Source organism: Salvelinus sp. IW2-2015, linkage group LG28 (assembly GCF_002910315.2).
Source record: "Salvelinus sp. IW2-2015 linkage group LG28, ASM291031v2, whole genome shotgun sequence".
Taxonomy (NCBI): Eukaryota; Metazoa; Chordata; class Actinopteri; order Salmoniformes; family Salmonidae; genus Salvelinus; species Salvelinus sp. IW2-2015.
Window position 1 is genome coordinate 26,863,203 of NC_036868.1, and position 12,486 is coordinate 26,875,688.

The 12,486-nt window shown below is 45.1% G+C and overlaps 1 protein-coding gene across 1 annotated transcript in view; it reads right to left on the minus strand.

The window, feature by feature from the left end:
• Positions 1-601: 601 nt before the first annotated feature.
• LOC139023222 (1-phosphatidylinositol 4,5-bisphosphate phosphodiesterase beta-1-like) overlaps positions 602-12,486 on the minus strand; it is a 48,423-nt gene continuing 36,538 nt past the window's right edge. Inside the window, exon 3 of the mRNA XM_070435851.1 lies at positions 602-691. Within this exon, the coding sequence (XP_070291952.1) occupies positions 602-691 (90 nt within the window). The remainder of the gene's footprint in view (positions 692-12,486) is intronic.

The window sequence follows — 12,486 nt, forward strand, 5'->3', positions numbered from 1 at the left end:
TTTGCAGGCAGTGATAATATATATATTGTTGCTATTCGAAAGGTTATTACGGGGACTACAGTCATTTGGCTGGCCAATTACTTTATCCAAAATAACATGACTGTCAGAGCCCTAGCTTAGAGACACCAGCCATACAGTACTGTAAGTACATCAACATAATGCTAACATAAGCTCCACACACACACACACACACACACACACACACACACACACACACACACACACACACACACACACACACACACACACCACACCACACACACACACACACACACACACACACACACACACACACACACACACACACTCCATTGTGTAGGATGTCCAGTTCTGTATCCATATGCAGATCTATTCAAATGTCCCTGTCTGATCCCTATAGCACACAGAGCCGTGTCTCTGTCTCTCTCTTCCTCTTCCGCCTCCTATTCCTGTCCCGATATACCCTCCATGAAACTACAATAATATCGATTAGCTTGTCTCTCTTCCAGGGTTTCTCATAAGCCCTATTTATAGAGTTTGGAATGGAGCTTTTGGTGGAAAGACAATGAGATACACAGATGTACAGTACTTCTGAACCATTTGAATCGGCACTGAGCGGAAATCACTGGCCTGACTTGACATACCTTTGCGTTTTGGTGCATTTTCCGTTCCTGGCGTCCTTGATATAGGCGATGTCCAGGAGATCCGTGTCCTTTAAGAAACCAGCAGAAATAGAACAGTAAGTGTCAGTCACATGTGGGTTTACTGATGTATGGTTGATTATGTACCGATAAAACATTATGATATACAATGGTATCACCCTTATCAGCCACCCAAAAAAATCAATAAAAATGATTAGTATAGCCAACGTTGGGTATAGCGTGAAATCGAATACTACAACTGGATGAATCATGATGAAAGATAATGTTGTTGAAAGCCTGGGCAGAGGCTAAGTGCAGGCAAATATTTCCTGATATACCTTTCTGGTGGAGGAGCTTCAGCATGGAACAGGTTTGTGTGTGTGTGTGTGTGTGTGTGTGTGTGTGTGTGTGTGTGTGTGTGTGTGTGTGTGTGTGTGTGTGTGTGTGTGTGTGTGTGTGTGTGTGTGTGTGTGTGGTTGGTGTGTGTGTGTCTTTGTGTGTCTTTGTGGCGCAACATTGACGAAGCAGTAACAGTCTGCTGAGGAACGGTCTTACCGTAGTGAGTTAGTTTCTGTCCACTTCATTAAGTATAACCTGTCTCTCATTTCCAGAACGGGATAATAATAGCTTTCTTTGCCTCATAAAATAGTGAATAAATCAAACTGTGTGTTACATCTCTCATAAAGCTGTGACTGAGAATAGCCTCCGCTTAGACATTAGGACAACACCTTCTTAGTCTAGAATATTTGGGGACAAAAGCTACTGTTCATAACTTTAACTTGTCTTAAATATTTTACGATAGGCCAGTAGGAGGACAGGTTATTGGCTATTTGGTTTTCAACCTCGCATGGAGGGGGTTTTCCCGGCCCGCATGTGTCATTTATTTTTTAATACTTTATAAAAATGATAATTAAGAAAAAAACAGCAAGACACAAGATAATTAAGGAGCGTCTGTTATAAAAAATATGTTTTATAGGTTTAGGCTAGAGCAGTGGTGGTGCCTGGAGAAGTGAGTCCAACATTTCCCAAACAGGAAAGGCACCCTATTTCCTATAGTTTTTTCCGGTTTCACTCTCAATTATTTTTTATTTTTTTAAAATAGAAAAACAACAAAAGTCAGATGTTCTAATTCCATAAGAATGAATAAAGCACATCAGGAGACCATTTCTGATGTCTGGGAAAAATCTAAACACATTTTTTTCAGAGAGTGTAGTTGCAAGAGTACATTTGGCTAGCGGTGTTTCTGTACTGTACAATGTAGGSCTGCAGTGTACATGATGTAATGGCAGAGTTTGCCCTCTCAATTGATACAAATCATCCTAAAATCACTCTGCCAGGTAGGCCTACTTTGCAGTCAACATTTAATTGGGAAGGTTTTTTGGGAAAGCCATTAGAAATGTTTATTCAAACAGTGCATTGCACATCGCAAAGATTCAACCAAGACTTCGGACCAAACTTTTTCAATACCTGGTTTGCATACCCACTGTTGCATTTATTGGTAGATATCATAAGTTGAAAGGTCTTTCTTAACTACACTACTGGCTACCGATGTCGTTACTCCGTGAGCTGCTCCATGTGACAACCAGTGGAGAGCTGCGCACTCTTGCTGCGATATTGCACTCAAGGCACGCATGTGATTATTTCACATGCTTTACAATTGTGTATGCTGCTTTGTGCATTATTTCTCTATTGTAATACATGATTGATACCTACACTACGTTGATACAGTACGCATCAATGGGGATGAAGATCAGAGTACACGCAATGCCCACTGAACAAAAAGTGGGTATAGCCCCCACTACACCACTGTGCTAGAGTCTAAAGGGCTCTCCACAGTGATTTCACAGTCTACGCATAAGGAGCTAAGGAGCCCCATTTGCATCGCCGTTCCACACATTCGACACACAAACTACATAGGGAGCTCTGCAAACGAAGCTCCGTCAGATAGACTGTGTGGGGGCCCTTAAGGCCCGTGCATCTGACCGAGAGAGAGAGAAACAATGTTTTCTGACTGGACATTTTGCTCCGTTTTGGTGGAATTCTCCACTCTGTCTGGCCTTACATTCCACTCCTGCGTTCTGTGTATAACATATTTATTCAAATAGGCTATAGCAAGTAGGACTCGGCCAATTACTCGGAATGTCACTTGTGCGCTGCCCTGCTGTGTGCTGCGAGACTCCGCTCTGCGCAGCGCCAGCCAAGTTCAAATAGGCTAAACCAGAACCATATATAGAGAGCGTTAGGCCAACGAGCTCGAACATTCAGTGTCACTTTCTCCTCCGTAGCCGTTTCTAAGTGATAGTGCCCAGTGAAGGTGCCCAGTGAAAGCAGATATGCAATTTGCTGACACTACAACACACAGTAAAGACTTGGACACACAGTATGGCGAATGCTAATCAATAAAAACGACTGTTCAATTCCTAGGGAACTGTCAGAGGCAGGCGTCAACAACATTTCAAAAAATAAAGCTCTATACGGGCACTAACATAGCTGACCTGGCCTAACTCTTTAGGAACACCTGTTCTTCCCATGACGTAGACTGACCAGATGAATCCAGATGAAAGCTATGATACCTTATGTATGTCACCTGTTAAATCCACTTCTGTCAGTGTAGATGAAGGGGAGGAGACAGGTTAAAGAAGGATTTTGAAGCCTTGAGACAATTGTAGACATGGATTGTGTGTGTGTGCCATTCAGAGGATGAATGGGCAAGACAAAATATTCAAGTGCCTTTGAGCGGGGTGTGGTAGTACAGTAGGTGCCAGGCGCACCGGTTTGAGTGTGTAGAACTGCAACGCTGCTGGGTTTTTCACCCTCAACAGTTTCCCGGGTGTGTCAAGAATGGTCCACCACCCAAAGGACATCCAGCCAACTTGACACAACTGTGGGAAGCAACATGGGCCAGTATCCCTGTGGAACACTTTCGACGCCTCGTACACACACACCTTGTAGAGTCCAATTGAGGCTGTTCATTTTTTATTTTTTATTCATTTTTTTACTCCTTTTCCTCCCCATTTTCCTGGTATCCAATTGGTAGTTACATTCTTGTCTCATCGCTGCAACTCCCGTACGGACCCGGGAGATGCGAAGGTTGAGAGCCAAGCGTCCTCCGAAACACGACCCAGCCAAGCCGCACTGCTTCTTGACACAACGCCCGCTTAACCCGGAAGCCAGCACCAATGTGTCGGAGAAAACACCGTACACCTGGCGACCGTGTCAGTGTGCACCGCGCCCGGCCTGCCACAGGAGTCGGGAGTGCGCGATGAGACAAGGACATCCCTTCCGGCCAAACCCTCCCCTAACCCGGACAACGCTGGGCCAATTATGCACCGCCCCATGGGCCTCCCAGTCGCGGCCAGCTGCGACAGAGCCTGGACTCGAACCCAGAATCCAACTGAGGCTGTTCTGAGGGCAACTCAATATTATGAAGGTGTTCCTTCATTTGTTATCTCCAATCATACCCTAACCACTGCTCATCGTGTCGAGTGGACACATAGCTGTTTCATGTCCCAGTAAACTAGGGTTGGGCGATATATTACGATAGCATAGTCTACCGACAATGACTGACAGCCATCGTCAATGGTGATGTCATCGTGATGTGACAGATAATGGTTTAGCCCAGAGCCATATACACTGAGTGTACAAAACATAACAACAGAACAGAGTGCGTGTTGGTGTCACGGTGTGTGTGTGTGTGTGTGTGCAGGGTAGTGGTTAGGAAACACATAGGGGATTCATTTGGAGAGGATACTGATGTACTGTATGTGTGTCACCCAGCCTAGAAACACTAACACTCGCTGTCTTACAACAACACACTCACGTGTGCAATTCGGCCATAAGTAGGCTACAAATATCCCCAAGTGGACTGAAATCCTGCCAAAAAGAGGATTCACACACTCACACAGACACAAACTCATCCGCACACACACACAGTGAAGATGTACGTACCTGTGAGCTATCGACTCAACGGCTACTTCCCTCCTTCTCTCCTCACACAAACGGACTCTTTTTTTTGTTACAAACAACGCTTGCTTTGTATTTTGTATTTTTCACAATTGTAAACATTGTGCTTTGTATCGTGAATAGACCAAACGCCAGTCTGGTAATAGTAACCTATCACTTAGGCCTACTGTGTTTAGAGATAAATGTTTACTATGTCTTCTCTTCGATCGGTTACACCAACCTGTCTTTCACCAACACTCAGACCTGGAGTGTATTCATTCCGCCTGACAGTCGCAAAATGTTTCTACTGGACAAATTCAGGTACGTCCCTCCCCATTTCGTTACGCTTGCTCCTGCTGAAGAAACGTTTTGTAACAGGACCGGCAGAATGAATACTCTATGAGGGGTGCACGCGCCAGTCAAGTTCACGACTTTGTCCACAGGTTTCCCGCCTCTGGTTATTTGGTTTCTCCCATTTCGGGSGTGTTTTCATTGTTTATTAGTAAACGCTAATGTTAATATGCAAAATGTTGTCTTTGTTTTGAGGAACGTGTTAATTGTTGGTCATTGTTGTGTATACTGGGCAACAGTATTGACTTTCAAACATGGTATCACTGTTTAAATGCGAAATATTTTATATTATATGCTAGGCTACCTGTTTAAAGGACACGTTAACCAATTTGTAACACCATTTTTTTTATGTCAATTAAATGTTATAGAAGTGTTCAGAAATTGAAATTGTGTCATTTCTTTACTTTATCCGCAGTGTTATATTCCATTTAGTTTTGACTTGAGCGATGCTTCTCCGTGTGCAGGCACGCACGTGCGTTCTTTTTTCCATTGTGGTGACATAAAGCCTGCGCGTGCACGCACACGGAACGTTGCAGATCAAGCTTGAAATGACACAATTTCATGTGAACAACATCTAAAGGCCTGCATACTGAGAGCGTTGCCATTTCTAAAAGGACATATTTGGAGCCATGTTTTATCTGTGCCCCTGCGACTGCAGAACGAGCACGAGGAAGTATATCGCTGGTGGGGGTAAGTTTCTCCAAACCAAGTGAAATCGCAAAAAGTGTCTGGACACGTTTATAACATGTCATTTTTTGGGGGGTAAAAAAAAAAGTGAATTTGTCCTTTAAAGGTGTTAATGGTTTGTGCCAGGGTTATGCCGGTGCTCCTCATTCTAATAGGGCTGTTCGTGCAGGTAACGTGTTATAGCACTCAATCTCTGAATCCAGTCTTCTCACCACCCACTGTTGCACTTGACCTCTGACTCTGTCTGAACTGTCCCTGTTCTAAAACCAACTAAATAATGGAGGCTTCCTGGTCTCTGTCTCTCTGTGTCTCTCTCTCTCTCTCTCTGTGTCTCTCTCTCTCTCTCTCTGTGTCTCTCTCTCTGTGTCTCTCTCTCTCTCTGTGTCTCTGTCTCTGTCTGTGTCTCTGTCTCTGTCTCTGTCTGTGTCTGTGTCTCTGTGTCTCTGTCTCTGTGTCTCTGTCTCTGTGTGTCTGTCTCTGTGTCTGTCTCTGTGTCTGTCTCTGTGTGTCTCTCTCTCTCTCTTTCTCTCTCTCTCTCTCACTCACTTACTCACTCACACACAGTCTCTCTTTCACTCTCGCAAAGAATGTGCTATTTCTCCCTCTCTCGCTTTGTCTAATCTCTTTCTACTTTTGATGTGGTTCTTCGTAGCTCACGTGGTAGAGCATGACACTTGTAACACCAGGGTAGTGGGTTTGATTCCCGGGACCACCCATACTTAGCGTGCAAAGTCTGTAAGTCGATTTGGATAAAAGCGTCTGCTAAATGGCTTATACACTGCTAAAAAAAATAAAGGGAACACTTAAACAACACAATGTAACTCCAAGTCAATCACACTTCTGTGAAATCAAACTGTCCACTTAGGAAGCAACACTGATTGACAATAAATTGCACATGCTGTTGTGCAAATGGAATAGACAAAAGGTGGAAATTATAGGCAATTAGCAAGACACCCCCAATAAAGGAGTGAAGACACCCCCAATAAATCACTCCTTTATTGGGGGTGTCTTGCTAATTGCCTATAATTTCCACCTTTTGTCTATTCCATTTGCACAACAGCATGTGCAATTTATTGTCAATCAGTGTTGGACAGTTTGATTTCACAGAAGTGTGATTGACTTGGAGTTACATTGTGTTGTTTAAGTGTTCCCTTTATTTCTTTGAGCAGTGTATTATTAAACCATCCCGTTGTCTTCTCCACATGCCAGCTGTACTTGTTGGACAGTGTTGCTAATGACACGGTGAGCATGCGAGTGCACATGTTTGCGTATGTTAGCTCAGCTGGATGACTGGAGGTCAATGGAGCAAACCATCACAGCGAAGCATATATCGCTCTCTCTCTATCTCTGCTCTCTCTCTATTTCTCTGCCTTTCCCTCCCCTCCCCTCTCAGGCCTCGTTAATGAAAGGAGGACATGAGAAAGGAACCACATTATGATTTAAATATGCCTCTCTCCACCAGGGCTCTCACTAACCACATCTTAAATACCACTGCATCACCGTTCCAAATGGAGGTCTAGACAGCACTTACAATCCATTATTGATACAGTAGAGTCGGGCGAGGCCCTTTTCAGTTCCATGTTCCATTTTAGAGTTCCATGTTCCACGGAGGCTGAAAGACTGAAAGCATCGGGATGTTACTCAAAATGGGGGCACTGAAATATTCACAGTACATACTGTTGAGGCATTGACGGCAGGCTGCCATGGGCAAGTGTTCTACTGCTCGGTCTATGGGATTAAAATAACCTGTTCTTATGCAAAGTGATTTACTATAAGCTCATTTAAGGAAGGTAAAGCAACCACCAATTGAAAGTACATCCAATCACATCAAATCTAATCATGCATCCTTCCACACTACAAATAAGCGTGGAGATATTTCTTCGGGGCCAGAAATGACAATTGTGATTGGTGGAAAGCAGGGTACAGAAGTATCACAAGTCATTCTCTGTCACCGGCCGACGTCGCAAGAACGAGATGCAGCCGTCACAGAGTCTTAAGTAGCCTCAAATTTGGCCTCTCTGCACCAAGCCACTGCCAAGTCAAATGGTAAGGGAGAGAGAGGGAGGGAAGGAGCCTACCTTTCGATCATCTTATTTCACGCTAATTTGCTAAAATTGTGTCTTTGAAACGAGCTGTATTATGATTGTGTGTTAACTGTACTCCTTGCTCTGTCCAGAAGGAAACCCTGTCTGTCCCAAAATAGCACTATATTCCCTACATAGTGCACTACTTTTGACTACAACCCTCCACTCTACGGTTCCTGGTCAAAAGTAGTGCACATTTGTAGGGAATAGGGTGCCATTTGGGAATCTTTGTCTGGACCTCCACTCATAGCAGTCAACATTACATCAGGCTGGTGATCCACGGGGTCACTCTTTCACTCTCAAAGAATGTGCAATGACTATTTCTCTCTCTCTCGCTTTGTCTCATCTCTTTCTTTCTCATACTTTCTCTCTCTCTCTCTCTTTCTCTCTCTCTCTCTCTCTCTCTTAGTCTTGATGTGGGAGATTGAGGCCATGAGGTGGAAAATGAACCTGGCTAAGCGGTGAACTGACTTGCTGCGACCTGGATGTTTTCYTCCCAAATGGCACCCTATTCCCTATAGTGTAATACTTTTGATCAGGGTCCATAGGCATAAACAAATGACTGACACATGCAGAAACGACCAACCATAAACACTCAGTGGCCAGTTTATTAGGTACACCACCCCGTTCACACGGTGTGTCACGTGGCTATATAAAGTAGGCAGACAGGCATCGAGGCATTCAGATACTGTTCAATTGAACACTAGAATGGGCAAAAACGAGTAACGTAGGCGACTTTGAGCGTGGTCCAGTATGATCGCCGGTGCCTGGCGCGCCGGATCCAGCCTCTCAGAAACGGCCGTCCCTCCACCAAGGTTTACCGAGAACGGTGAGACAAACAAAAAACATCCAGTCAGTGGCAGTCCTGATGGCGAAAACAGCTCGTTGACGAGAGAGGTTGAAGGAGAATGGCAAGAATCGTGCAAACTACCAGGCGGGCCACAAACAAACAAATAACGGCCAGTACAACAGTGGTGTGCAGAACGACATCTCGGAACTCACAACTTGTCTGTCGGTCCTTGTCACAGAGGACCACACCGGGTTCCACTCCTATCAGCTAAAAACAAGAAGAAACTGCTCCAGTGGGCACACGGTCACCAACACTGGACAACTGAGGAATGGAAAACCATTGTTTGGTCCAACGAATCCCACTTCCTCTAGCGTCATGCTGATGGCAGAGTCAGGATTTGGCCCATCCTGCCTGATGTCAACGGTACAGGCTGTTGGCAGTGGTGTACTGGTGTGGGGAATGTATTCCTGGCACACGTTACGTCCCCTGATACCAATTGAGCAACGATTGAATGCCATGCCCTCAAGAATTCAGGCTGTTCTGGAGGCAAAGGGGGGGGGGGGGTTCTGACCTGGAACTAGATGGGTGTACCTAATAAACTGGCCGCCGAGGGAAGAGTTATAAGACAGTGCAGATGTAATAAACATACCTGCTTTGCTTGTGTGACGCACATCCCCATATGAAGAGCACTACAGGAGCACTATACTCTACACTCCTTGAACAACATTCGTATCCTTTCACGGAGGTGATGGAGACATTCACCAGCCTCTTTTCTCCATCCTTCTCCCCCTCGTCCTACATTTCCTCTTTCTTATCACGCATTCTCTCCCCTCTCCTCCCCCACAGATCCGATCAATTAGTGTGTGTTTGCGGGGGGGTCAGAGTTCAACTTCCCATCCTGCCTGTAAAAAACGGCCTTTGAAGTGTCTTTAAGAGGACGGAGCTCCGCAGGAGGGCCTCGCGGAACAGCAGGGCCCCGGGATGAAGCTCCACGGTGGGGCCCAGTGCCCTCAGGCCACTACTGCAACACAGGGCTCTCCGCTCTGTGGATTAATGTTGAACATTTCTTTTCGCAAACTACAATGGTAATTCAGCTGGTTGGTGCAACTTGTACACTGATTTTACGAGAATAAAAACCCCATAATTATCTCTCTCCGCTTACGCTTGACCGGATCTGTCAAACAACTATTCACTTATATTGGTCTTTTCACATAGATCTGTTTCGGTCACTTATCAATCTATTCACGCATTGAGTTCACGCGGTTTCGTACTTTAAAATCCCACATCTGTTCCATTTACATGTCTTGTCCACTCCAGCGTGTCTGTCTCTGAGGATATTCATTTATGCAACAATACAGCCAGGAGAGCCTATTAGAATCCCCATCACGTTCAGGAAGCCAGCAGGGCCAGCCAGAACACCAGGAGAACTGAATGAACATGCTTAACCTGCACTGCCCTGACGATAACACTCCCTGTGATTCCCGGTCTGTCTGTGTCCCTCTGTCTCTCTGTCTCCGTGCTTCTCACTTTGTCTCCCTGCTTCCCTGGGTGTGTGTCTCTGTGCTTCCCTGGGCGTGTGTCTCTTTGTCAATAAGAAGGCCAGTGATAATATATGAATTGCTTGAGATAACATATGTGTAGACGTGCACAATAACGTGCTGCAGCGCAATCAAGATCGGACTATCTGGTATAGATGTAGTTGGCTTTTTCCCCCCAAGGTGGACGGATGGAGGGAGAGAGAATAAAGGGATAGGAGTGAGAGATGGAGAGAGGTGATTGAGCATGCCAGGGATGGAGAAAGGGAGAAAGAATAGAGAATGGCGAGGGAGAGGGAATAAAGGGATAGGAGTGAGAGATAGAAGTGAGAGATAGGAGTGAGAGACGGAGAGAGGTGATCAAGGCAAGCCAGGGAGGGAGGAAGAGAGACAAAAATAGAGGACGGAGAGGGAGAGAGAGTGGGGGAGAGGGAGAAAGGTAAGCACGTGAGTGAGGGAAGCGTTGCTGACAGCCACAGGGGTAGCTAGCAGCATGGTTGACAGCTCCCAGGTTACAAAACGATGTGCGCTCRGCAGGGTTCCTACCAGGGGAAGGTGGGTGCTTGGGGTAGGGAAATGGGGATTGAGTGAGAGCCTTGGGTTGGTGGGATGGGGGAGAGTTTGAGGGTAGGGGAGATTGAATGATTGCTTTACAGGGAAAGAGGAGGAATGATAACAATTTCTTCTGATTTACTGCAGAGTAGATAGCGGAGATTCATCTCTTCAGGGTTTTGAAGAATAATACTTTAGTTTGATTAAGACAAAATGTTAGCCCATAGAGTGTTGTCAATTACAACAGTTTCCATTTCACTTAGAAAACCGTGTGACTCTTAAATCACCCAGGCAGCCAAATAGGGCTTTCCTCAGCGCTGACAGGCTAGGCCGACATGCTAGCTCCATACAGTATTAAATAACAGGGTCTATATTGGGCTCTAAAGCTACAACTGTCTGTCTGTCTATCTGTCCTTTCCAAAAATAAGAAGTGACCAACGGACAAGGTGTATTCTGGGACAGTCTCCAAACTAGAGGGGCAGCCAGTGGAAAGTCCCCTCGCTGAGAAAGGAACCAATACTCCCTGCACCATTACTGACCTGAGAAAGGAACCAATACTCCCTGCACCATTACTGACCTGAGAAAGGAACCAATACTCACTACACCATTACTGACCTGAGAAAGGAACCAATACTGACTACACCATTACTGACCTGAGAAAGGAACCAATACTCCACACACCATTACTGACCTGAGAAAGGAACCAATACTCCCTGCACCATTACTGACCTGAGAAAGGAACCAATACTGACTACACCATTACTGACCTGAGAAAGGAACCAATACTGACTGCACCATTACTGACCTGAGAAAGGACCAATACTGACTGCACCATTACTGACCTGAGAAAGGAACCAATACTGACTGCACCATTACTGACCTGAGAAAGGAACCAATACTGACTACACCATTACTGACCCTGAGAAAAGGAACAATACTCCTGCACCATTACTGACCTGAGAAAGGAACCAATACTCACTACACCATTACTGACCTGAGAAAGGCACAATACTCCCACTACACCATTACTGACCTGAGAAAGGAACCAATACTCACTACACCATTACTGACCTGAGAAAGGAAACCAATACTCACTACACCATACTGACCTGAGAAGGAACAATACTCACTACACCATTACTGACCTGAGAAAGGAACCAATACTCACTACACCATTACTGACCTGAGAAAGAACCAATACTGACTACACCATTACTGACCTGAGAAAGGAACCAATACTCACTACACCATTACTGACCTGAGAAAGAACCAATACTGACTTGCACCATTACTGACCTGAGAAAGGAACCAATACTGACTACACCATTACTGACCTGAGAAAGGAACCAATACTGACTGCACCATTACTGACCTGAGAAAGGAACCAATACTACTACACCATTACTGACCTGAGAAAGGAACCAATACTGACTACACCATTACTGACCTGAGAAAGGAACCAATACTCACTACACCATTACTGACCTGAGAAAGGAACCAATACTCCCTACACCATTACTGACCTGAGAAAGGAACCAATACTGACTACACCATTACTGACCTGAGAAAGGAACCAATACTGACTACACCATTACTGCCTGAGAAAGGAACCAATTACTGACTACACCATTACTGACCTGAGAAAGAACCAATACTCACTACACCATTACTGACCTGAGAAAGGAACCAATACTGACTACACCATTACTGACCTGAGAAAGGAACCAATACTCACTACACCATTACTGACCTGAGAAAGAACCATACTGACTACACCATTACTGACCTGAGAAAGGAACCAATACTCCACGACACCATTACTGACCTGAGAAAGGAACCAATACTGACTAGCACCATTACTGACCTGAGAAAGGAACCAATACTCCTACACCATTACTGACCTGAGAAAGGAACCAAATCCGCGC